This window comes from Rhea americana, unplaced genomic scaffold, assembly GCF_003343005.1.
Source record: "Rhea americana isolate MKP2758 unplaced genomic scaffold, rheAme1 scaffold_42, whole genome shotgun sequence".
Classification (NCBI taxonomy): Eukaryota; Metazoa; Chordata; class Aves; order Rheiformes; family Rheidae; genus Rhea; species Rhea americana.
Window position 1 is genome coordinate 3,416,230 of NW_028186557.1, and position 27,676 is coordinate 3,443,905.

The window sequence follows — 27,676 nt, forward strand, 5'->3', positions numbered from 1 at the left end:
CTAACTGGCAATTAATTTTATAGYCCATTTGCAAGCCAGGCACTCACACTGCTGCGTGCGACGGCAGTGGCTGTCCAAGGGGAAGAGTGAGAAGATAACGATGCAGTTTGGGTTCCCTCCCTCCCCGATGTGCACCCATTGCCCTCACCGCTCTACCCCTCCGCACCTGGCTGTCTCCCACGGCAAGATTTGCCAACTTTGCCATTTTAAACATTCTTTTGGAATCAGGTCAAAGGCATAGAAAATAACAGCTTCATTTTGCTTCTAAAAGGAAGTCTCTGCCCAGAGTGTTTTTACTGGAAAGAGATATGCTACTCTTAGATATTTATCCCATATAGTTAAACTATTAACCTTTAGATCCGGAAACATGTTTCCACATTAAATCTCCAGTTGAATATGATTTAAAAAACTCATAGTGAGGATCTCATTCTAACAGTTTATATGCTATTTCGAGGAGGTAAAACATATCCACATGATATGCTTTGCTGATGGCTCACAGCTCTCTACCCAAGCCAAGCAAACTTCCTCTTCCTTCCGAGCGTAATACGAGCCTCTAGTGAAGGCAATTACACATCATTCTCCTAAAGCTACCTTAGAAATATGTACTTTAGCTCAGAACGGTGCAAGTAAGATCCCAAGGGCCAAATCTGCATTTTCATCTTGCACCTACGTTTTTCCCTTGGAGGATGCAGAACCATTTTCTCGGTGGAGAGGTTCACAGGGTCTATACCTCCCCTGGAGCCAGCAACCAGACCGGTACGTGGAGCCCCAGCTGTGGTGGCATGACTGCGCAGGCTGGGGGGACTCCTCCAGGGCATGCTTGTGCAAGGCACCAGCACCAGCTCAGCATGGCCCGAAAGTTGGATCCCAAGCCTGGGGTATCACCCACAGATGATCTGATGCAAATAAGGAATTCAGRGAGGGTGATTTAAAGCACTGAGCCCCATCACTGGATGAGGCTAAGAGCCATAGGTATTGCCCCTTCCCTTCCCAGATGGAGCAGCAAATGCCTCTGACTTGTATGAAGCTGCTTTGGAAGGAGACAGAGGCACCACCAAGAGGACAACGGGGCAAAGTCTGGCAAGTAAAAACCATGTCAAGGAGCTCTCCTCTTCAGTGGCTTAGGGACAGGACTGTAGGACAGCTGAGCCTGAGCTGGAGAGCTCCTCCAAGCAGGTGTTACTTGGACGCTTTGCTGAAGCGCGCTTGCCAAAAACATCAAATCACAGCCCATTCCAGCAGTGACAGCATCGGCCAGGCACCAAGTCAGAAAACAACCCTGCATTGAGAGAAGCCTGGAAAGCAGGAGGCGGAGAAGACAAGGCGGGAGAGGAACAGAGCCTGACCTCACTGTAAAGAGAACTGCAAAGTTTGTAGTCAGCGCAATCTGTAACACGGCCTTTTAACGGCGAACCAAGATCAAACAGAAAAGTTGGGCTGGCGAGAGAAACGTCTGTCTCGCCCAGCAGAAAGGGCATGAAAGCGCAGCGCCGGCCCGGCGCAGACCCGCTCGCAGCCCGGCGCGGCGAGCTGGCCCCGGGCGCCAGGCACAGCGCGGTGGAGATCTCGGTGAGCGTCCTCCGCGCGCTCAAAGCCACTGAACTTTGATCAGGGAAATGGCAGGAAGCTACGGAGCGGTTGGACTTTGCTAACCTGATAATGGCATTCAACCAGCACGGGGTCACTCGGAGGAAAAAGCTGTGGAGCGAAACTGCGTTAGGACACCGTGACCAGGTCACTTTGGAGCAGAGACTATAAAGACGTAGTTTAAACCCTAAGGTTATTCAGGATAATTCAGGTCCACAACTGCTGACGCAGGCGAAGCAGAGCTGGAGACTGAAGCCTCTGAAACTCTCCCCTTTGCTATCTCCATCCGTGATGGAGTGGCAGAGCCACGAGGGGACAGGAGGCCACGCAGGAGAGGACAAACCAGCATGACCACCACTGCTTTCTTCATGCTTTTGCCCAGGCCATTCGTTTTCCCACTGACACCCTACAAATCCCATGCTCCACAAAAATAATCTACAAAAAGTAGCTAGAGACTAAACTTTAACTAAGTGATAATTCACTCYACAGGGGTCTGCATCCTCAGAATATTTTCAGAAGTTGCTATATGGGGAAAAAGACAAAAAAAAATCAGTCTAATGTATCTTTTTAGCTGATAACTTGAATAACTATAACATATGAAGSAGACAGAGAAGGAGTGAAAAATTATGTCATTAATTGCCATAATTGAAATAAAAATTCCCGAAAAGGTTGCTGATTTGACTTTGAGTTTACATATAAATGTATAAATGTGCATATATATATAAATATACATATAAATATGCACATAYATACAAAGTACAACAGGAAGACACAGATGGGTCAGCAAATGAAGAACCTAGTAAAAGAGCAAGTGAATTTGTTCCTGATGGATGGATGCCCAGAGCTGAGAAACTTCACTATAAGGCCTATGAGGACACCAAGGAGAGTGCAGCGCATGAACAACGGGGTCTTCTGCCCCCGCACATAATGCATGGGAGATCCAGATTGCTTAAAAAGAAGAAAAAGTGGGAATGCTTTTTGGCAACATTTGGCATTAACCAGCACAGCATGGGAATTAACAAAAAAATTGCCTGCTGAAGTTTGAATCAACTTCCTTTCCAGGGGTCGTATCGCTTTTTCATTCCCTTCCAGGCATTCTTCTCCAAGTTCATCAATTTGATTTATCCAAGAATGTTGCAGTGTCAAGGGAAACGGCAATCAGCATTTTTCCCTCTGTACCTCATCTAATCTTCTTCCGCTCAGCGAACACGCTCCCTCACACAGCTGCCTCGGAGGGCGGCTTGATTCACGCTGCCAGTCTCGATTGGGATTTATACCAGCACACGATAAGCCTCGACTTAATAATCCACCTTATTTAACTTGTTGTTTTCTTTTTRTTTTCTTAAATAAGCATACTTATCAACCAGTAACCAGTATTTAATGATTATATGCAAACAAATACAGCCTTCAGTCTGGTAATTCATTTTGCAAAGCAGGGGGAACTTCGCTATCTGCAATGAATATTAGGTGACTGCAGTTCTCAAAATATGTAGATCTAGTTTTACTTTTTTTTTTTTAATAGGAAGGTAGTGAATCAAGTCTTTTCTTTTTAGCACCAGTAATAAAAACACCTCCTCTCCAGCACACATCTTCTCATCTGTAGTACACGGGGAACTGAAAAATGACAAAAAAAAAAAATAAAATAAAATAAACTGCAAACAAACCAACCCCAGCCAGTAGTATTACGAGAGTCTTTTTCTTCATTCATGACAACTGCCAGCTGGAATAATAGAAGACAAACAAAACCCTACTATTTATTAATGATTAGGCATACTGTACACATAAGCTTTTGCCTTTACCTATTAATGGGGTTTTTTTGCATAAAGTAACATTGCCTACAGCACAGGAATGGGCTAGCAGCAACAAGGAGTCACGACTTCAGAGTGTTTCCAACCAGTAAATCTCCACATCCCACATTTAATTTTTAGTCATTGATCGGAAGAGGAAAGACCTCAATCCATCCTGCTTTGCAGCTTTCAGTTACGGACCTGAACTCACTGCAGAGATGTAAATAAAGTACGTACTCCTTTCTTCTTCTGCAGAAAAGATTACAGCCATCAATATCTGATTTAGCTCTGCAATAAACTCTAGCTCCAGCTGTTCAATGTTCCCATCAGTTCAAACACCTAATTTTGCCAGACAGCGGGCACTGCTTTAAAATTACTTCATTTAATTAATTATTTCAATAGGCTAAAGTAAGTTTAGGTTTTAAAGGTGCTCACGTTCCAATACCAATGTATTTTAAAAGAGAATTATCTACTTAAGTTTTTCTATCTTTTTTTGGCGATACATATCTATCGCTGCATATATACACACTTCTTCCTTTTATTGAGCTTTGTCTTTTACGACCTTTTCATCAACGTCATCTGGAAAACTCTTCTCTCATTTTAATTAAACACAGAGTACTTTTACAGGCTGCATTATCGTACAAAGCACCCTAAAGCAAGAATTTTGTTGATCTACGCTATTTGATCCACAGGCACGCTTGCAGACCTAGAAGCCCTGCAGGTGGACTTCCACAGTCTTTTTTGCACGCGGTCGTATGTGAACTCTGGAAGCAATGACAAAAAGACCTAATGGCTGATTATCTATTGCTGTGATGGCTAAAATGGATCAAATTCAAGCCAAGCGGGGCATGCTCACCCTTCGGTGGGTGCATCGCATACCATGATAAAGCACAGAGTTGCCAAATAAATAACAAGAAGGTTTCAGACGTGGATTTCACATATACRTGTGTGTRTGTGTGTGTGTGTGTGTATTTATCCAGAGAAGCAGCTACCTTTTCAATCAGTTTTTAAGTCCCACCACTGCTGAAATCAGTGAAGTACTGAAGTTACAAATTAAGCCCATGTGTAAAGTGTGGTTTAGACATTCACTGCCCCACAACGATGCCCAAGAAGTCCTGCACTTATGAACACTGTGCTTTGCTGGTCTGGAGTGAAACCGCTCCAAGGCTGCCTATGGCTCAAGGCAAGGCACCTCCAACGGCAATTAGAGACTACAAAGCCCCACGCTGACTTCTTCCCACTGTCAGGACGATTTCTATTTTAAGGACTGTTTTACTGGGTTTGGGCACGGCCAACATCCTAGAGTCATTTTTAAGAACCTGAGCAAGAGGAAAGCAGAGAGTCGCTCCAGGAGGGTGCAATTTCTGATCGAGATTTAGCTTCCAGCAAGATGCTGAACACAAGCAGGCACCAGATGGGGTTAAGAACATACTAATTTTTCTCTTGTTTAACCAGTATCTTTTGTAARTTGAGCTCCAAGCCAAGCCTGGGATGCTTTTCATATGAAAGAAATGTAGTCACCCCATTCCATATTGCTGATTTGCAGTTCATTCTCCCTGCAAAAYTTAGCCTTTAAAACAACCAGATAGGAAAATATCTGCTAAGACCTCTTGGTTTTGGGTGCTGCCAGGGAAGAGAAGCTAATCCCCTTAAATAAGGYATTGATTCAAGTGCTCGAATTGATGAGAATTAGGATTGCATGGTGTTCGGGAAGGATACCGCGTGCACAGAGACTCGGCTGAAGAAAGCTGACCTTGGGCATGTTCACACGCCATTGAGCGTACAGACTCTGCTTTTAACAGATACTAAAGCAGTACAAAAAGTCTTCAGACAAATCTGCAATCAGATATGAGGAAGGCACGGTCCATTGCTAGCAAGAATGCTTCCTGCTGAGGTCGGCAGTAAAGCAAAATCCACACGCTGTTCACYCTTGCCTGTGACTCCAGCAACGTGGTTCAACGATAAGGCAATCAGGAAAGAGCAAAACACTGCTAGAGCAAATGCCCTGTCCCATTTAGGCCAGGACCCTCAGTGGTGATTTGTACCAAAAACCYGTGGAGCTGGCAAAAGGCTGAAACCCAAATGCCCCAATTAACAGCACTGGCACGTTACCGAATGAGGTATCCAGGCACCCTCCAGTGATGTGGCCTCCTCTTTTATGAAGCGCAGTGCAAAGCACTTACCAGGCAGACATATAATTTTTCCACTTTAGCTACACTTCTCATTGAAACAAAGGGTTTTCGTATTTGCTCTCTGCCTTCRGCTGGGGTACACGTTGTGCCATAACGCAGTTCCTTCATAAAATTAYGAGTCGGGAACAGTAAGGCCTTTAAACCAAGACAAGCCAACATGCTTTTTGTAGTCGTAACAGATACTGCAATTACAGAAACGCTTCGGTTGGAATATACTGTTCCTCGGTGGGTTATATCATCCAAGCCYGCAGAACACGTGTGGGTAGAAAATTCTTATTTGCTTGCTGAGTAGGTGTGCGACTTCGCTATCAGATGCTTACCTATCAAAACATATGAGATTATCTGCAAAAGTGTCAAACCAGGAGGTGCTGAACACAAGCGCAGTGACGGACAGACCGAGATGCGTGAGACAAGCGAGCGCACACCCTACGACTGCAGATCTCTGCCCTGTGCAGGCACCCGGCAGCCTGCGGTGTGAGCCCCTACAGAGCAGGGGCTGGGCACCACGCTGGAAGAGTCCTTTGTGCGGCACAAGGTTCCCTACAGAGTGAATTAAAAAACAGACATTACTGAATTGCTTAGTTTTCCTCGTTAAAAACCATTCGTAAGTGTGAGGGAGAGGTCTTGGGAGAAGGTGGTGGGACGGGGCTCACACCTGGCATTGCAAGTGCCCAATGCTGGACAGGCCCCGTGGAAGAAATGGAGCACAAGAGCTATCAAAATTGTGTCTTGTCTAGGTGTGCGCTTTTCTTGTGGGGCTATAGTAGAAGTTAGCTTAGGCTACTGTACAATAGTTACCAAAATCATGAAGCTCCTAACAACGCAAAGACCAGGCAGCCAAAAAAAAAAAAAAAAAAGAAAGAAACAAAAAAAAAAGGAAAAGGGAAAAGCCCCCCAAAACAGTTGACTTGTAAGCATAAAATGCAAAGCTTTGCTTTGTAGTTGATTCTTCAGCTGTTACATAAAAGCCGYGTTGTTTTGCAAGGCGAAAAGCCTCACGCTTTCTTCTCATTGGATCAGAAAGCAACAGGGGGAAAAGAAAGCACATTGCTTACGTTCCTCAGTAAAACTGGATATGGCTGGTAATGAATTCCCTACTTGACACCGGTGTTAACACAGAGCAGTGCTTATGCTAACCACACCGCCGCCTCCTAATTGCCGCCTTACTTCTACTGACAACCTTGAGCTCGAAACGGCAGCCTTAACGCTGGGAGAAGTTAAGGGGCTGCTCCTATAACCTGCTCTTCACTACCAGCGTTAGCAGGCATCACCGCTCAACTGATGGGCCTCAGCACCACCAGGATAAACACCATATAACGAAGGACACTAAAGCCATAATTTGCTCAGCAGTTGAGGGGAAAGGCTGCCGTTCCCCAGGTCCCCAGGAGGGAACGTGTGAGTTACGGATGCAGTCAAGTTCAGAGTATCGCTTCCAAAGCAAAGGGCCAGGGCTGTTCTCCCGTCTTTGTTCGAGGCCATCCTCCCTGGGAACGACGTGTGAAATAATAATAATTCAAGTATGCAAGCAGGGGCGGAAGCCAACGCTCTGCTCTTCTCTCTGGGTTCTCGTACTGCCCCCGTTGCTTAGCATCAAAATGTTTTGCAGCCGCGCGTTACGAGAGTCAAGATCTGCCAGATGAAATTTGTTCTCTCGCCACCGCTCCTGAAGGGTTATCTTTATGGGCTAAATGGGAAGCCTCGGACCACGCATCTGCTGCCTGATCCTTTCAGGACAGATCAGTCTCACGAAGCACTCAGCGTAGCTGTTACCTCCCCTCCGCCTCCAAAATATTAGTTTTGAAAAAGTGCAGTCTACAGGAAGGCCCCACACTACCTGCTTGTAAAAGCATTTCACCTCCACGCTGTTACTGTTCAAGAGGTGCTCGTAGGCTTATACGGGTGCTGTTTGCAAAGCTGCGTGAAAGCCCAGGTTCAGAGACATCATACACCTGATCCAGAGAAAAGAAATAAGATTGTGTCTTATCCCAGCATCCTACATCATTTCAGCCACAGACAAGTCACCCAACATGGATCATTTTAAAGGTAATGCGGAGTTAACCTTTGTGATTTGGGATGCTACCTCCTACAAATCGTTGTCATCCAAAGAGCAGCTCTCCTGCCTCTGATAAAAGTACCTTTGTTGCCACAAGGACAGCAAAAACAAATGCTTGAATAACACAAACTACCAGTAACTTTTTTCCCCCTAGTCTCCCAAGTTCCAGCTACTTCATAAATCTGAACAGAGCAATGGAGCAGACTTCCATGTCACGGGAGGGAAAGGCATAAATCACACCGCTTGAGAGAACATGTGTGAATATCTCCCGTCCAGCAGATCCCCACTTAATGCAGTCACAAATAATGTGCAACGTCAGCCGTTTGACATCCTCTGTACACGAGCGCCTGCRTTCCTCCGGAGCCCGTGGGGGCTGGGGACACTGCTGAGCCACCCTCCTCGCAGCTTCATCTCTGCAAGTTTCCAAAACCTGGAGGTTACTAGGAACTGGGAGGAGAGACTGGAGGAAGATCATCTCTGTACCTACCCTGGCTTTATAACCTATTACTAAAAACCTGCTATTGCACATCACAGGCAGGATATAGGGCTAGATGCATGGTTGCACCTATTTGCTCTGTATTCCCAAAGAAAAGTAGGAGGCAAAAGAGATATCTTGCTCTCATCGCAGCACTGAGAAGCCCCATAGGGACCAGCAAGAGTAATTTCCTAAAAAGTCTAGGTATTTCAGATCACCTCCCAAACAGCTTCTGAGAGCACTTGGCTCTCATCAGCTGGGGAAAAAAAAGAAAAGGAGTCAAGGTCAGTCTCCAGTTCTTTACACTAGCTGTCACCAGCTGCTCTGAGTAAGTGGTCACAGCAACATCTCCAGGGCATTGGACATCAGAGCAGCATCCTGTGCTCAGTTTCAATGGCCAAGCAATCATTTGTAAGGTCCTGCTTCATGTGAGGCTCCAAGTGCTAGGGCAAAGGTAGGTAGGATCCTTCTCCTTCAYACCTGCAAAGAGCTTCACTGAACAGAGTATCGCCATCACAACCTCAGTGTGAGGCAGGAACATACGGCCTAGTGTCCAATACCTGTAATTGGTTTTCCAAAACCACTTTTAAATCTGATTCAAATGACTGTGTTCAAAGAAGACAGGAACGCAAAGGGAAACAGTCCCAAGTTCAGCTCAYAGCTAAAATCAGTTGTAACCAGGGGCTGTTAACACAATCGCTGCCGCAGCAACTGCAGATCCCAGTTGGAGAAACCAGCAGAGACCAAAGCTTCAGCACATATAGTGGTGTCCCACACCTGCTTAGGTGGTTGAAGACTGGAAGAGGTCAAGCAGATGCAGGCTGGGCCTGATAGGCCAGGAAGCTGGTCACGGTGGTCCTCCTAGCACTCCTCTGAAGCAAAGGGCCAAAGCACTAAGCACCAGGGTTACAAAACTGTTGTGTCCATCCAACAGAGCAGATGTGAAACACGTGTACAAAGGTGCCCTRTTCTTCACTCTTCTTTCAAATAAATGCTAGGACTCCTGGGTCTGACACAGGGAATTCCTAGACTTACTTTGACCTTTCCTGATCAACCCATTTAATCCCCCTGCGCTTCCATCCACCCATTAAGCACATGTCCTGCGGGGCTGATACACACTGCCACACACAGCGTGTTTCATTAAAAACCTTAAAGTGACAAGGAGTGTTAAGCAGATATAAAGGACATCAGTCATTCACCCATCTGGTGGAAAGTCTAGTTGCTGGCAGAAAACAGAGAGGATTGTTAYGGCAAGATCTACCATATGGCACCATTATGTGTCTCTTTGCAAGTGCTTTCTCTTAGCATGCAAGCAAGATCTCAGCCTTTGAAGAAATGCCGTATTGTTAGCCTGGATACACAGGAGCCTCTTGAAAGAAGCCGTGGCAGATGGCAGAGCTTTGTTCTCGGTGTTTGGAGGCAGTTCTTGGAGAAGCAGATATCCCCCTCCTTCACGTAGGGGCCAAGACACCCTGGTGCTGCATGGGGCAGTCTSCGTTGCAGGACTGGTGCTTGTGTAGGTCTGATGATGTAGTCCACACCCATGCCATGGGTGTCTCCCTCACCAGCAAGCCACACTGCACAAATGCTCCTATCACATCCTATGGGAACACCCATGGCTCTTGGAGAAGGGAACCAGCTTGAATCCATTTGATGTTGCCTGGTGGGYGGCACACTACCGACGAGCCAAAGGTAGCAAACGCTGCCTAGCCAGAGCCCACGAGATGCACCAGCAGCAGTGCAAGAGAATTGCATTGGAGGCCCAGCCCAGTTCCATACTTCTGGGAAGGGCACTTGTCCCAGCAGCCTGAACATTTCCCAGAGAGCCGCAAACGCGCCGTCACTAAATCCAACTGAAAAACTTTTGCTTTTGTCARTGCCTCCCTGCGAGCACCTGCCCCTCCTTGGGTGGCTAACGCTGGGCTGGCCGAAGCCCTGACAGGACACGAGACAAAGAAAAACCTTTCAAATGGGGCCAGTGCCCACTTGAGCGACATCCCAACAATGCTCAGATGAAAGCCCATTCAACCTCGGGGCAAAAAGGACGGGAAAGGGAAAAGGTTTCTCTGGAAGGAACCAGTGATCATTCATTGACCAAGGCAACGATATTTGCATGTTCTCTGAGGCAGGGAAAAGCTGCAGCCTGCTASATATTCTTGGCTAGGACAGGATGTATTGTCCCCGCAACCCAGACTGCAAGTTGGGCACTTCTTACTGACTAATCTGCTCATGTCTGGGTCCAGACAAGAAACCAATCCCCTGTTTCCCCATTGTTCCTCCGGAGAAGCACTTGGATAGCAACAGAATAAAAACAAAACTATTTCACAGAAGCTGAAAGTCAAGTAGTTACAATCCAAACTATCCATAYAAGACAGGGCAGGCCATATAATATAGGTCAAGAAAGTGAAATGAACTTTTAGCTAACCAGGCTTTGAAGAGAGAAGCGCTGCTCTAAAACCATCCACACCCTCTCACTCTCTGCTCTTAGTCCATGGCAATCACTGATTACTTATGCTAAGGATGTTTTCAGACACATATGAACAAGCACATTAAAAAACATCCTAAGCCTAGAGAATTTTTTGCAGGATGGATCCAAAAAGAAAGAGACTTTGCTTTCTGAAGTACACAACAGCATAGGATGGGCAGAGTGGAGAGCTCGCTGTGCTCAAGTTTACTGATATTTATGGCAGTCCCATGGACTGCCCACGCACTGGCCGAATCCACTCCTGCAATGTCCCAGCAGAGCTCCTAGCGAGCACCGCCAAGCCCAGGACTGAAATCTCTAATGTGGGTCACTTGGAGTCCAGGGCTGAAGGGAAGGAGAGGAGCAAAAAAATCACTGTGAGAGTGCAACATGGTGAATGGACAAAAGGCTGAAATACATATGGAGGGGTGTGTGCGTGCCCACATGAGCGTGTATCCATATTTGTACAAGCCCAGAAATCCCAAGGATCCCGGGAGAGCAGGCAGCCTTGTGGGTAAGGCATAGGACAAGAATTGAGGCGATCTGGACTTGTCACCTTTCTGCATGACTTCGTTTTCATCCTTTCACCTCTCTGCCTCAGCCCCCTCTTTGAGCAGAGGACACACCATCACCCACCTTGGGCCCGTTGCCTTGGGCAGTGAGGCTCTCGAGGCAGGAGCTCTGCCTTAGCACGTGGATCGGCCCGAACGATAAGACTGCATCAGCCAAGCCAAAGACTGCACCAGGGAGCAGGGATACGACAGCATTTGGAGGAGTCTGACAGCTCCCTGCGGCAAGTCTCGCAGCTGGCCGATATTTTCATGTTGATTTCAAGGCACAAGAATATTTTCTAAGTTGAGAAGCACCATCCTYCTCCTGCTGCTTTGGCATCATAGGCAGCGTGTGCCATCTCGRGTTGTGCTACCTTGTCAAGGTCTAGCACTAGGTACGAAAGCAGCCAGAGGCCACCTCCTGCGTCACCTGGTGCAGCCCTTTGTTATTGTAATATATAAACATAAATTGCCAAGTTTCACTTTCAATCCAGCGAGATGCTTTACCCCTTGCAGTCCTCTCTCAGCTCTATCGCAGGGGGTCCCTTGCTGAAGGTCACTCTGTCCACAGCCTGTTTCTCTCCCCAAGTCCACAGCTCACTGGAGCTCCAGGCCTGGTGGTGTAGACCTGAGGACCAACCTCAGCTGGCAAAGCCTCTGGACCCTCTTTGACTACTTTGACTTCCCTCAACCCAATTCATCTAAACAACTGGGGACTTTCAAGARAGCTCTGGTCCGACAAAGTGGGCACAAGCCGCTGTCAAGAGGGAAGGGCCTGGCAGCAGCAGGACTGCGACGTTTTTAAGAGACAACTTTCAGCCCCTGGTCGGGCTCCAGCAGGCGTAAAAATCAGCGCAGCGCCTCTTGAGTGCGTTCTCTGTCTCTGATCCAAGCCTCRCACAGTGGGCTTACACAGAAACAGCAGGACGCTTTCCAAGCTATTTGACTAATGCTGAAATTTAACACCCGATACCAACAGGTTACTGAGAGCGAGGAGCTGGCCATAACGAGGTGGGTCAGGGTATTTGCATCTTCATTCKCCATTTGGGGGAATCTGCCATATTGCACACTTGGGCAAGAGCTCAGCTTCTGCCTCCTTCCCAGCCAGCGCTGTGTCAGGGCTCGGAGCCTGGGTACAGATTTGCCCGTGGGGTTTTCCTGGAGCCAGCGGGCTGCAGCTGTTTACCGGGGAGCATGGCAGGGACCCGCTCGCCTTTGCTCTCGAATGACTTCACCTGCCCTGGGGACCAAGCTGCGGTTCACATCTGACTCCGCTCCTCAGCGGAGCRGCTGCGTCAAAGGCTTATTCTCACCACTAGCTGGGAAAAAAAGGGGAAGCCTGGCAGCACGAAGCAAGGGGCAGGGAGCCCAAGAACCACATCACAGCCTGCCCTAGACGAGCAACACAAGCGCCTTTCAACACCCTCCCGCAGAGGCTGGTCCCTACGGGTGCTGCCTCGCCCCCGCCTTGCCGGTGGCACGGTTCTCCCYGGCAGTACATTCTTCGCATGAGGCATTCGGCTGAATTTGGAGGAGACCCTTTGAGATTCCTGGGCTGACCTGAGATGCTGTAGGCATGCAGGCCTGGTTGGGTCCCAGTAAGAATCCAGCACAGGAGCCTCAGCAGATGCCTCCTTCAGCCTGCCTGGTAATGCCAAACCTGTCTCACAACAAGCTCTTATCCTGCATTCAGCTGGGGCAAGTTAGGAACTTTCCACTGGAAAGAGTTTCCACAGGACAATTTGATTTTGCTAAGTTATCAATCAAGAAAGAAGTGGAACAAAGCAGTTTTTTTCAACCTTAAGAAATCAAATCTGATTGACAGTGGTTTGCCAGATGGCTACAAGACCATATCCTTCTGAAGGGATTTTTTTCCCTGCCATGGTGCATGATCCTACAGAGTCCAAGTCTGGGAATCGCCTGTCATCTAACCTCTCCAGTGGAGCAGGTCATCTGGACAACTGCTACTCTCATAACGCAATCTGAAGTCCTCTTCACCCGAGCRACATGGGTCACTGACACTACACCACCAGATGTCCAAAGGGAAATGCTATACCATGGTGTGACTGACTAGGATCATGATTTCCAGCTCCCTCTTTGCAACAAAACAGGTTTTYGCACAGGACCAACAAGGAAGGAGTACTCCACACATATAGGGGACACAGCTTCGACRCTGCTGCATCAATTCCCAGCTTTCTGCTCCTGCTGCCCAAGGCCACAGCACAAAGACAACACTGGGGAGTTACAGAGGAGCCCTAACAGGACCAGCAGCAACCAGCCCAAGGACACTTCCCAGGGCTCTAGAGCTGACATGCCTACAGCTACTCCTCCTGTTACTGAGAGCCTGCTCTTTTCCAGTGCCTGCTCACTGCAGGACAGAGCAGCCAAGAGAAAGCACTCAAACTCGTGCCCTGTCTCTTCTTACAGATGATCCTGAAGCAAAACCAGCTGCGAGCAGCTATCCTCTCCTCCCTAGAGCCTGTCAGCCCATGGGGAAACCTGTGGGACAGGGCAACCAGCCAACCACGGAGATGGCACCAGTTGAAACAAGCCAAGTCTTGGCAGCCTCCTCCCGGAAAGGGCCCAGCACCCAAGCAGCCTGTGCTGTCTGTCTGGGCATCCGAGGAACATCACACATCACAAAACCCACATCACACAAAAACAAACTCGCAACCTCGCTGCTCCAGGGCTGTTTAGTCTCCCTCCTCAAGGGAGGCTGAAGCCACTTAGAGCATTATTTGTGCTAGCAGAGCCTGTAGCCCCCTGGGACCAATTGCACRCCCAGGTCAGAYGCACACATGCTATCAGCTCTAAGAAATCAATACCTCATAAGCAAAAGGAGAAATWGCCACAAAATAAAATGAGGGGAAGAGGCTGCYTGCAAAAGTTGGGCTTGTTCCAGGACTGACAGCTGGCTAGCCCTGAGCCTTAAAGCATGGCAGGTACTTCAGGGAYGAGCAGAGCACATAGGAGTTCAAGGTTCAGCACAAAACCACTCCCAGCAGTAGGTCACGATGTTCCCTTTACATTAAAGCTTGTCTGAAAATTCATAACCAGGTCTGTCTTTGCTGGGGAGAATAGATAGGAGGGAAAAAACAGARGAACAAGAAAGGGATCCTACTCACCACCAGCTCAGTGAACATGACATCCAGTTCTTCCACCGGCGGCATCGGCAGCGCAGGCTCCATGGTCTGCAGGGCGAAGCTGCTGTCATTGCGAAGCCGGTAGGTGATCTCYGGGTGGTCGCTGCTTCGAAAGCAGCAGAAGATGAATGAGATCCCTCGGCCGCTTCTTTTTCTTGGGGCCATGGCCAAAATCCTCTGCGTCCCTCCCTTCTAGGTACTAGATCCTASAGAAAAAGAGAGAAGAGGAGGCTTGAGTACTTGCTCCGTCGCGTTGTGCTTTCCGTTACTTGGAGAGGAGAATGAATCAAAGCCACCCACACACACAACGCGGCGGGGAAAAAAGGAGACAGTTTACATGCCAAATATTTCCGTTCAGATTTGACATTTATGGTTCTGGCAATCTTGACTACTGTGTTAATTAAAAAGATGCATTTGCTCTCCTTGCTCTGAARTGAGACGGCAGAACAGGCAGAGGCAGACGGTCACGCCGGCGTCGCCGGTGCTCGCAGCCCAAAGGGGAGACGGGCCCCAGGCTCTYGGCTCCCCTCCCAGCCACCACCGCCACCACCTCCCTGCCCACRGAGCAAACCACGGCAAACCACCGCAACGCCGACCTCCCCGCGCCGTGCCGCTCCTTCGGGTCTGGCAGCCACAACCAAACCCTCTGCAAGCTGGCCATGGAGGATGAYGGATTCGGTAGGCAGCTGCCAGAACAGCTGTATCTGCTCGACACCACCAGGTAAACAAACCCCAGAGCCAACCCTGAGAGCTTCAAGGGCGACTAAACATGGAAAGACTTCACGCAGCTCAGGAAGCCCAGAGCTGCAAATGGTTGGGGAGCATAGGAGAAAATACCATATATTGTCATCCCACCCTTAAGCATGGCCCTAAGCATCCACTTCCAGCCACTGGTTGGGTGGCTCATTTTCAAGTCAGGTTTTATTTGGCTTTAATTACATAAACCCTAGCTGAAATTCCAGTAAATATTTATGAGAGTTGATTTCAGCTGATAAAGTTGTCCKATATCGGTACCTCGGACCTTCCTACGCAGCGCTTACATCGTGCCGAACCAAAGCGGTTGGTTTGCTCAGGTCTCCTGACTTTTCAAACCCACACCGAGAGYGAACCTCACGGTAGAAGAGGAAACACGCAGCAGCAAGCCAGCCCGAAAACACTGCATGCACACCRAGGACCAGCCACACAACAATTACTGCACCAAAAGCGTTACCATCTACGATAGAAGTCCACGCTGAAACAGGAGGACCACCTACGAGGAATGAACACAGCAAAGAAATACTCTAGCAAGTAAATGGACCAGAAAAACACAGGATTTTTAAGGAGTTTAAACACTGACTTACAGATTCACAGTAGTACACCTGCAGTCTGACCCAGCATGGCTATCCGCATGGCATGTGTAGTAGCTTAAGCTTCCCACAACAAGGTCCTTGCAGAAAATTCAGGCTTTACAGCTTAACTGAGGATCTGACCCTTGAAATTGTTTTTGACCGAGTATTTTTAACACACAGTGAAGCTGGCATTGAAACTAAGAGCGATGGGAAACAATTCTTCTGTCTTTACGCAGGATAATCCTGAGCAGTGTGACTATTCTGCGCCCAGTCCAGAAGGTCCCCTCTTCTCAAAGAGCCCCAAGTCTCATTCCACATTCTGCACCTTGCATTTATAAAAATGCAGCCATTTGAGGAACTTCAGCTGCCACGAAATCTCTCTCATCGTAACTCCCAGACAGCCAGCACCAGAGCAAATCCATTAATCATCTGCTGGCATCCATCAGTTTTTAAGAGGGATTTGAGACCTGACGGGAAGTTTCTTTCCCAAGGTTAACTGGGAGGSAGGGTAACAAAAAACAAAGACACAAAGACCTCTGTCCCTGCCAGTGCAGAGGAACGCCTATGCATGAGAGCTTTGTTTKTGCAAAGCCACGAGGACCATGTCAAAGAGGGAAATTACAGCAGGAAGAACCAGGTCAGGCCATGGGACCTCGCTGCACTGTCTGCACGGGGCCACGGCAGCTGCACTGCTTGCATTTCAGCATCGCTCCGGCAGGAGTTTGCATTGATCTGCCTCCAGTCAGCTTTGGAAATGGGTCCTRCACAGACCTAACCGAAACAGCCCCTTCTCCTCCTCCGCAGGGCATCTTCTAACTGCTTCCGACACCTCTTCAACCGTATTTTTGAAAGCTGATAGGTACAAGCCATGATTTGGGTCTACAAAAATGTAAGGAAAGCTTTTATCAGAAGAACATCTGCTCTTCAGAGATACACGCTTCTGTTGATGCTTTATGTGAAGTTTGAATGACAGACCAAAAGGCAAGATTTTATTTCAGWCTTTAAACCAGACAGCCATGTAGTAACCAAGACAAGGTATTTTTGAGCTGGTCTCAGCTCTGTAGCTACTGAAATTCCTGATGTTCATAAATGATTAGGAAAAAAAACCTGATCTGTAGGTTATTAGCAACCAAGACTAAAAAYGGGAAGAGAAAGAAGATGCTAGCTACCAGGCAAATAATGTAAACCTTAAGAAAGCTGATGAATATTCATCAACGTGGTGGATAAAAATCAAAACGGTGCTTCCTGGCAGGTCTTTAAGAGTGCTTCAGATAGCGCAGATTGCATCACCAGAACAAAGTACAGCTACACAGCCTTTTCTTTTCCCTGTAAATTCTATTAAAATTAGTTATATATGGAGAAAAAATGACAGCTATTTTCAACCTAGACACTTGCATTAAGTAAAGAAATGCGATCAGATCCATACAGTGTCATATATTAAATATCCTGCTCCCATCTTCTATTTATATATCTGAGCTTTAATTAGATCAATATATTTATGGCAGATCATGATCTAGCAGTGCCTTCTGGCTTCTGCTATTGAGCAGGCCAGAATAAATCAAATTTAATTACCTCGGCATATACAGAGCAAGAGAAGACAGCATGGAAAGGGTCTTTGAGGGAACTTCCAGTCAAACCCAAATCACAACGCAGGATCAACTAGACTGAATCATTCCCAGGCTGGTTCACTTTTACTGGAACAAGAGTGGAAACAGGCCTGCAGTGAGCTCAGCCAGGACAGCAGAGAGATCTGGAGGAAGGAGATAGCTCAGGATGAAGGAGGGAGACCAGTCGCCGTTGGAAAGGCTGTGTGAATTCGTTCTCACTCAGTAAGTCTGACTAAGGTCATCACAGCTGACCCACACCAGTGGTACACTTGCAGAAATTTACAGAAGATGAGCACTATTTCATACGTAATTAAGCAAATGATGCTGTTCGCCCAGTAACATGAAGCAGTAGTCACAGCTATGGCCCTAAAGGACAACTCTTTCTCTCACTTGGGCACATGCCGAATTATCCCAGCTTGACCCTTTCATGACTACTGGGCATGTGGATAAAAACCCATCTTTTGCCCAAGAACTCACATGACAGATGGCAGTGGTTACATCTTGCAACTGAAGCTGATTTTCTAGAGGGGCTAGTATGCACGTGTACTCTGAGGGAAGAGCTGAATTTGTTTCGGCTGCCTGCCTGCTCCATCCTGCATCCATGTCTGGTTTTATTCCCCAGAGGTAGCTAGATGAAGTTTGGGAACTATAAGGATAGAACCTACTTAATTACAGAGATTTTTGGCAAGTTGGAGGAGATAAATGGAATTTGTCTTTTCTGAGATAACAAATCATTCAAGCAACTAGACATGGGAATTGTGTCACTATTCCCCAGTAATAGTCACTGATGGCAGATAATGTGATAACTGTAGCAACACCAGTGTCTGACACCCTCAAGAAGCTGCTCGTTTCCAAGACGCCTTGACTAAGTTTCAGCACAAACTCCTCCCATACTAGCGGAAAAATAGAGGCAGAGCTACAAAGGTCTTCAAAGCTACTTTCTTGTCATCTTCTGTTTGCGTATCAGGCAAGGGATGCTCCAGGATACTGTGTCTGGAAGCCAGGAGCACCCCAAGCCTGGTGACGTCCCACTTCTCCCTGGTGCCAGTTCTGGTGGTCACCAGCCCTTGCCAAGACAACTTCACCCACCCAAAATCTGAATAGTTCTTCTACTGGGGTCGTGAGCAGAGCCAGCACAGCCTGAGGTGGGGGACGAGGGAGGAAGCAGCGGAAGAGAGGCAAGAGATTAGTGCACGCTGTAACGGGCAGCTGCCCCCTATCAGGGGGGCAGAAGTGGGGCCCTCAAACACCTCAAGGAGAAAAGGATAGGTAGCCAGAAGAAAAGAAAAGAACAACATTGTGAAAAGAGGAGTTCAGCCCCAAATTCTTTACAGTTCAGCTTCAGTTGCTTCAATTACAAGCAGAGCAGAGGCTGTTTTTTTTCTTTTTTTTTTTTAAAAAAAAGATGGAGATACTAAAACAAATGTAATTGCCGTATGGCTAGAAGTTGAAAATGGCAGAGACACCTTCAAGATCAGCTCATCTAAATTATGGGTCTGGGGAGCAGAAGGCAGAARGTACCAAAGACAAGAACAAGATGAAGGGAAAGTAACTGGGAAGTGTGCAATCGTGATCCTTCAGCAGAAGATGCTGGAGAAGCAACTCCTTCAGGGTTACCTGGGAGAAATCTTAACAACTCGCCAGGGCAAAAAGCCTGCCAAAAGCAGCTGTCTGAATTTGCTAAATTTGGAAGCTATATTGGACAAAAGGAGAAGTTGTGCTATGACACAGGGAAGGGTACATGGTGGAGGTGTTTCGGATGGCTGCAACCTCTTGGAACGAGGACGGCTTCTTGCTGTGGGGTTGTGCAGCACCGATTACAAAAGSGACATGGTTCACTGAGGCTTTATACAACCACGAGCTCCAGCATTGAGCAACTGCTTGGCAGCATCAGGAAGCCTTCCGATGTCCCCAAACGTAGGAGACGGGCTTAGTGCTGGAGGGAGTGAGGCAGCAGCTAATTGCAAATTGCACACTTGAGTGGGATTTTGCAAGTCTCAATTTTCTGTGGGACCAAATATTTCCCCTGCTCCTGGCTATCTGCTAATTTTCTGCTTGTACAAGTACCTCAAAACCCCAAAAGATCAAGTAAATCCTGGCACAGCTCTTCCAGAGGCTGGTACCGGCAAGGATTGCAGAGAGCACGGGTAACTCGACCCCCCTGTCCTGGCGAACCGTGCCCAAACCCAGCACAAGCTTCACAGCAGAACCTGAACTGTGCGAGCAGAGCCCAGGGCAGAATCGAGGCTGGAGGAAAATGTCCTTGGCTCCATCTGAAGTAGCTACAAGCAATTTGCCAGAGGATTTAATTTGAGCAGGTGACCACAGAAGAGAAAATCTTGAGGAAAAGGCTAATCARAAAGAGATTAAAAGGAGGGGAGGGGGAAGGACAGGGAGATASGGACTTCAGAGACCCACGTGCTCCTGGGTCTTCGTTAGAGGCCAAGCTCTGCTGTCACACCTCTGCAATTTTTTTCCTCCTCACTCAACAGTATCCAATTTGCTCAGTCCCCTTCTGCGGTGACCTTGTGCGCGGCTCTGCAGAGCAGCCCTGCAATGCCTCCAGACTCCTCCTGCAACGCTGCGCCGTGCTGCTGCCGCTCCGGCGATGCAAAGCAGCAGGGAGCTGTTTTAATCAAGCCACCTTCCCCTCCCTTTCGGGTTATCTAGCTGGCTTTTATGCAGTCTTMCTTTCATAAAGCCACAAAGGATAAAAATGAAGCTTTAGCTAGGCGTTAATCAGAACAGTCTTTTCAACCACTCCCTGCCTTGCCAAGCAATCATAAAATAGAGATTAGGGTGTCCCCGCCACCCTCGGAGGGTGAGCCACCGGCGGCAGCAACCGTGGTGCAAGAAGTGGTTTTGTTGTTCTTCCCCCACCAAAAAAAGAAAGAAAGAAAAAAAAAGCCTACATCGCCCGGAGCAGTGCTTAAATGAAATCAGTCATTAGGAGAAAATTGGACCCTGGTGTCATTTCCTCCTTTGCTTTAAGGAAACAAGAGCAGCAATTACTGCTTGAATATTCAATAGCTTCTTCAACAGCCTAAATTAGCCTGTGCGGAGCAACCCGCTGCCGCAGCGTGTCTGTGACCGATGCCCCGACAAGCTGGTTTAAAACTAACGCTGGTACTGCAGCACGAAGAAACCTGGTACGGGTACAAACGCATGCAAACGAGCCTGCACGCTCCTCTTCGCACCCGCCTCCGAGTCTACACAGCAGCTAGGAACTAAACAGTCAAATATGAACATTAGCTTGCTTTTCTGGCTCCTCTCCCACCCCCTCCCAAAAGGATACGAGATCCCAGGCAAGCTCTTTCCCAACAGYGAGCTTCATCTTGGTGTGCACAAGGGGCAGCTATTCTCGTGCAAGTGCAGTCGCACTCACTGACCCGCTCTGCCGAGATCCGATGGATTTTGGTATCTCCCACCACACCAAACTTTTCCTCCATCATCACAGCCGGGGTTGCTCCCAACCGATGGAAATTTTCTGACAGCTCCCCATCACCTCATTTGCTGATGCTGGCTGCAATTTTGCAAGATGCTGTCACCAAGACAGAGCGCTGTAGTGGCAGTATCCCAGACCGGACAGCACTTGGACAGCTGTCACCTTGCTCGGTCTCATGAGCGCTGGCCCCAGGAGCTGTCACAGACCTTCACTGGCCCCGGTTTCACCGCCATCGTTGCTGGTCCATGTGGCAGGCATTCCAGACAGAAAAGGGGTTATTCAGCTTGTCGCCCTCGTGGCTTCTCAGCTCCCACCACGGAAGGCTGGAGGTGGGCAGCAGCACAGACCTTCCCCTTCCTCCCCAGATGCTTTCCCCTACATGTTCAACACCTAGCATGGTGCAGATACTGCTGCAATGCAAGCCAACCCCATTAACAAGCCTGCATCGTTTTTCCAAACAGCTCTGGATGGTTTTTCTCCCACAATAATTCTCATCTAGACATCTACAGCAGCAAGAACTACATGTTCTCATCAARCTTGCTACATCAGCTGCAAGTCTGAGGTATCTTCTGCGAAACATCAGCGCCTTCTCTGGGCATGTTTTGCTTTTTCACATGACAGATTCAAGGCACCCAGCACCCTCCTTGGCACAGCAGCTAACCCGGCCCCTTCTTGGCCTCGGCTTTGAGAGCAAGCCCTCCGAAATACGTGCACGGCGCACTGCCCATCGGATCAGACCGCAACACGGAGGCTTACCTACTGCTGAAGAGCAAGAATTGCTCTTCTGTTTTATGTTTGCACCAAAGCCGGTGCCAAGAAGCCCTTTTTACTGAGGGGGACACGAGTGTTATTTATTTATTTTTAAACCTCTGAAATAGACCCCTTGTTTGGGTGAGGAACTAAGAAGCAGGACTGGATTCACCTAACTGAAAACTTAACCAAAAGCCAGCTTTACTCAAATACAAAAGCCCAGAAAATTTGAGGCAGTCACCACAACCAAGAACCRATCCGGTACTGAACAGGGAGCCCTSAGTCACGGCCATACGGCATTTTCTATGAAAAGTAAGCAAATAGATTTTTTGGTCACAAACTCCCACGCACATTTCCAAAAAAATCCTTTCTCAGGCATAAAATTGTTTCTGAGCAGAGCCTGCACCCGCCAGGAATGTTTGTGTTTGGTTGAAATACGTGCGTGTCGGCAGGAGACGGCTTTGCTGCCGGAGAAGGAAGGGAAACCGCTCAGCCAAAACACCGTAAATCGCTTGACGACTGCCTTTCCCCCCCCAACCGTCCTGCGAAACAGCACCTCTGCACAGAAAGCACATGGATTTCAAGTGCCGCCGGGCAGGAGACGGGCCCGAGGAGGGGTTTGCTGGTGGGACCGACCGCGGGAAAGCGCCAGCACAACCTCCGTYAAGGAGGACAAGACGCTCCCGCTGCCCCGAGCCGCGGCGCTCGCGCCGGCCCGACTGCAAAGCGCTCCGTGCGCGGTGCCACCGATCTGCGAAGGAGCTGAGACGAGGCCGCTGCCACCGCCGCGGCCGGCAGCCTGATCCCCGAAAGCCCCATCTGCCAGCGCCGTAAGAAAAACTAATGTTTACATAAAATGTGTTTAGGGCTTTTTGTATTCTTTCCTTTCGCTGTGGCATTCATGAAAAGCTGAAGTGTGCATCCGGGCCAGCTGCTTCTGAAGAACACGTTCTACTCCGCTCAAGGCTGAGCGAGCTTACAGAAATGTTTTGGGGCCTAGAGGGTGAAATTCAGATTGCAGCATCAAAAATCAAATCAAGTTAGAGCCAGTACATAACTATGTATGCACAGGAAAAAAAAAGGAAAGAAAAGGTTGCTCTGTTTCACAAATTTGTGATGCTCCCAGAGAGCCTTCCTTTCGCCCTCTGAACAAAATCAAGAGCTACATCAAGCAATAAAGCGCTGGGGTGGATTTTTTGCAGGCGCCTGCGTGTGGCTCTCCTCTCAGGAACTGCTCCTGATGCTACTCGGAGGAAAGAGCAACAATTTTCCCTGCACGGAAAGAAAGCACCCGCCTGTATCCCTGCAGAGCTCACAGGAGAGTCTTCTAGAGCGCGAGCAAGCTGCGAGCCAAGGGAATCGCACACGTTGTTGACTCTGCAACTCCGGTTTTCTGGGGGGAAAGTGTGGCACACAGCAAGGCGAGACATTATCTCCCTTAAAACCCTCCAACTGGAGTCAATTCTTGGAGCAGAGTCGCAGGCTTCGGCCACAGAGCAAAAATCCGGAGGAGGGGACTGTCGCCTCCATGTTGCTTGAATATCGCTGTCCGGGAGCCGAGGGGACAACCCAGCCGCTCAAGGAGAAGACGCCTCTGGCTACCGCGGTCCCCCTGCTCCAGCTGCGGGAATTCCCTGCAAAGCCGGCGTTACGCAGAGTCGGGCACGCGACTGCCGTCGCTGCCGGCTCGGGGGATGCAGCCACGGGGCATCTCCAGCAACCGACATCGCTTACGCCACGGATACAGTCAACCGGGGAAGATGCCGCAGGGAAAAAGTGTTTTCTTAATTTTGAGGATAAAAAATAACCCTGCTGAAAGCTTCCTGGTCAGGTAGACTGCGAGTGGCACAGCATTGCCAAAAGAGGTCACAAGTTCTCAACTAAAAAGGCTGAATTTAACTGGTGATGAGCTCAGTGCTGGCGCCAGATCCTCTACGTCGCTACAGACTGTTTCTTACTCAAACACCACAAGATCAACTTAGGCAAACGCCATTTATTTCAGGAACAAGGGCAACAAACATGTAACCATGGATAAGACCCACTTTGGGAACCTCTATAAATATATATATATATTTCTTAACGCTCACTAGGGTGCTAAGTGACTCAATTCTAGAAATTGTGCATTCTTCCAAAAGACAGGGAGATTTGTGGTTCTTCTTTTGCAGAAGAAAACTAAAAGCTGGGTGGGGAGGGGAAGAAATCTTTCCAACTCATATATTTCTCCCTAACCCAGCACAGTCAGCGAGCGCAGCATCCTGGGGCAAGAGGAGGTACCCTCGTCCTCCCCCACCCCGGCTCCATCCTCAGCAACGAGGGCTTTCACAAGCCAAGATCTAGCCCCGCTCGATTTTCACTGCTGGTTTTGCCCAAACCGAGGGAAAATGTTCATGTAAAGCAAAAAAATGCTGCAAGGAGGCTGATCATATCAGACTATTAAACCCACCCCAGCGTAGCATGCATTACACATAATTAGCAGCAATTCCCTCTCTCAGATAATTAGAAACCTCCTGACAGTGCCAACACAGCGACCACCTTCCAGCCCGGACCAAGGCTTGCCTGGCTGCCAGAAGGACAGCTTCCCATCCCCAAAATTTTGCTTTTCATCCCAAAGGATGTGGATACAAGTTGCTTCCTCTCTGCGATCACGCTGGGCTCCAAGTCCTTTCTTTGAGGATGCAAAGCTGTGGGCGATGACAGCTCAACAGACTGGCAAGTGGTGAGAGAACAGCGCTGTACTTACCATTGTTGGAGGATATTTGTCTGACAATTAGCTTTTTCCTGGAGAACAATAGTTCAATAAATGCCCAGCTTTATTTTAATTCCCCTCTTTTTTTTTTTCCTTTTTCTTCCTCCAATGAATATTTGGGCTCTGACTTTGATTTATTGTATGCAAAGYCTCCTGGCTGAACTTTCCATTTCACTGCTCCCCATTTCACTGGTAATCCCCAGGGTGAGACAGGCTCTCCAATTATAGAAGAGGTGGAAGGCAGGCAGGTTTTTCCTCTGTTAAGCCTCTTAATTAATTTGGCATCAGAATCTGGATTTTTGAAGTTGCGCCGCAGCAAACACTTACCGTACATCAGTACGGCAATGTCTAGGGCCAGCACCACAGCAACAAAATGAGGAGCTACCAGCTTCGTCCCAACTGGCTGATTTGGGGTCATGTTTGGAGATTTTATGATTATCCATGTTTGAGGTGAGGCTAACAAGAGCCACTGGTGTTTGTGCAATTTCTGTATCTGAAACAAATCTTTTTAACCCCCAGCTGATTGYGGTGTTTTCTTCTCTTTCAGAATGAAAACTCCATTGAGGCTGCTTTAAACAGGAACTGTTACTAAAAGAGACCCTTACGGCTAGATGTTTGAGCGTATCATTAAATTTCCAGTCTTGAAACTGCCCAAACCAAACAAAGCACACGTGTTAGATCAATCAGTTGGCCTACACGCCACAGGGGATCTGCGATGCTGATTTTGCTTTAMGGATTTGAAAATTCTGAAATTAATCTAGAGTGATTTTTTCCCCTTAAAGTAAGAATTTAAGGTTAAAAATTCCTTGATAAAAATGTTTGATAGCAGAAATTGCCCGCTGGCAACTTTCCTTCCAATCTGAAGGACTGACACCARCACCTCCCCGCGCTCCAGTGGATGAGCAGAGTCAAACGGTACACATGGGCTTGCTTCACTCACAATTTGATTTTGCACAATTCTACAGAAATAGCACAGTGAAATTAGAATAGCTAATTCTGCTATTAATGGGGCTACTAAAAGCAGCAGTTTTTATCACATTACACTAAAAGATTTCCGTTCACATTTAAACATAAAAACAAGCAGGCAAGCAGGGCAGGCAAGTCTAATTGGAAGGCTTAATTATATTTTTTATGTGGATGAAACATTATGGCAAAGAAACTGCTCTAAAGAGCACGGATTCTGCTTAACAAAGTTACTGGCATGGGGCCACTAACTTGTATGAGAATTTAATCTTCAAGATAGAAAACTGTAGTGGGGCGAGGGAGTAAAATTCAAGGAACTGATGTTGTTACACATCCCAAAAGCAAAGGGTTACACTGCCCAAGAGGCATTCTGCCCTTTAAACAGAAAAGGCAAAGTCCTTGCTGCATTGAGCGGGAAGATCTCACCTTGCCTGTTTTTACAGGACACAAGCAACACAGGTACCTCATTGCATTGGGGCTGGTTTAAATTCACAACTGGCACATCTGTGCACAACCTCAGCCAAAACTGGGRGAATCCCAAGGGGATGCATTTAAAAATCAATAGAGGCCATTTTATGGTGGCATTTAGCCTCATCTAGGAAAGTATCATCATCAGCAACATCAATATAAAGCAAATTTAGATATATCAAGTACACGCACGGGATTTTTTTTTTATTTTTGCATTGTTTTAACCAAATCTCTTTTTTTCCAAACACTKTAGAGTGCAAAGAGTGTAGCCGCAGCATTGCTAAAGCTTTAGACATCCCGCCTGCTCCCATCTCTATAGCCTCTGTGCTATAATATTTGCTATTTAAAAAGCAAGCCTCCGCACTCAGTGAGCAAATGCTTCCAGTAACAAAATCGTCCCTCAAAAGGGGCAATTTCACAGTGACAGCAGCTGCCTTCCCCACCACAGCGACACAGAGAAGCCTCTCTGCATGTCTTTCCTGCTGATAATTCTGCAGGTTTTCACAGAGCACTCCCCTTGAATTGCAACACAAAGCTCCTGTCCCTGTAGATATTTACACAGTGATCTCCATTTTCATTAAAAGAAGAAAAAAATAGCCTCTCAACTGCAAGGAAATGCTTGAAAAGTGACCCAAGGGTATTGCAAGAGGCTCAAACACCCTGAGAGAAGGTAACTGCTTTTGAAGTTTCTCATTTAATCTCATCTTCTGGAGAGCCAGATCCCGTATCTAGTTATTTGGGACCAGCCCCACCATGGACGTAGCTGCTAGCACAGGGGTACCTTCCTAGTAGCCATCGCAGACGTGAGCCCTGGCTTGCATGGCTGATGCTCCCCTCGTTTCTGACGCTAGTCAAAGTCCATTTATTCCATTCACAAGCGGTTAAGCATAGCCATTAGGAAGAAAAAGAAAAAAAGAAAAAGAAAAAAAAAACACACACACAAAACCCACACAAGTGGAGATGAGCCCCTTTCTGGCTAGGGGGCTGCAAAAATTTCAAAGCATCTTTGCTCAAAATACCCAAAGGTAATGTTCTTGTAAGCATACACACAACATGGAAGCCCACAAGAAAGCAGGAAATGGCTGGATAAGGCTAAATATGTCTGTCTTCAAACTGAATTGCTGATAACAGCCTCAGCAAATGTTTACTTTCAGCTCTGCAGTAACCCAGGCTTTTCCACCTCAAAACACCAGCACCTGCACCTCAGGAAGCAGCAGCCCTGGCTAAGGATGCTGCTGCGTAGCACCCAGGTGCTCTCCTGTCCCTCTGCCATCATAGTCCCTGATCTGCCTTCAACCRCAGACGCTACCTACAATGCTGCATCGCCTTGTCAAGGAAGAGGGCTGCGAAGGCCTGGAAAGAAATGTGTTGCACAGTTAACTAGTTTCCTGGCAGCCMAAAAGAACTGCTTCCTGCCTGGCACTCAGCACAAGCAAAAATACTGCCTTCCGCAAAGCATTGCTTGAGGCTGAGAGCTGGGACTCAAGAAGGCCTGGGAAGACCCTCTAGTTCCATCCCACTGCTGCAAAACAGCCTTTGGTTTATCTTCATCTTCCTTACAATGGAGAGCCTGCAACCATACTGTCTAACCACAATCCTTACCGTGAAAAACATCTTCCTCAATATCTAACCCAGSTATCCCCACACTCCAAATTAACACCACAGTTTGGATGCTCTAAACRTAAGCTAATGAAATACATCCTGACAGTATCCAAGATCTCAATACTCTCTGCAGGGGAAGGAAATTAAACTGTTTTTGGATTCCAAGTCTTTACAACTCCTTCCAGTACAAGACTTGTAACATTGCAACGAAAGCTTGAAGAGACTGTGCATTGGATGTAGGCACCTAAAAACTCCAGATTCACTCACTATGGACAGAGACTGCCACAGGAAGACAAAACTCCCTCAGATAAATGCCTCCAAAGATAAACATAAGATAAAAACATTCAGAACTCAGTTGCTGCCAATTTTTAGAGCTGGCCAGAGATACCTGTCCCCATCAACTTGAACCTGAGCTCTAAGAGCAGGAGGAGGGAGAAAAAAYATCTTCCTGAGGCATTTTTTGCACAGCTGAGTGACTTGTGGGGGGAGTAACCCACACATCAACATGAAGCACA

At 47.7% G+C, this 27,676-nt stretch overlaps 1 protein-coding gene across 1 annotated transcript in view; it reads right to left on the minus strand.

Annotated features, from left to right (window-relative positions):
• Positions 1–27,676, minus strand: part of DAAM1 (dishevelled associated activator of morphogenesis 1) — a 93,528-nt gene that overhangs the window by 56,810 nt on the left and 9,042 nt on the right. The window contains exon 2 of the mRNA XM_085315069.1: positions 14,235–14,458. Coding sequence (XP_085171195.1) covers positions 14,235–14,417 — 183 coding nt within the window. The 5' untranslated portion in view covers positions 14,418–14,458. The remainder of the gene's footprint in view (positions 1–14,234; positions 14,459–27,676) is intronic.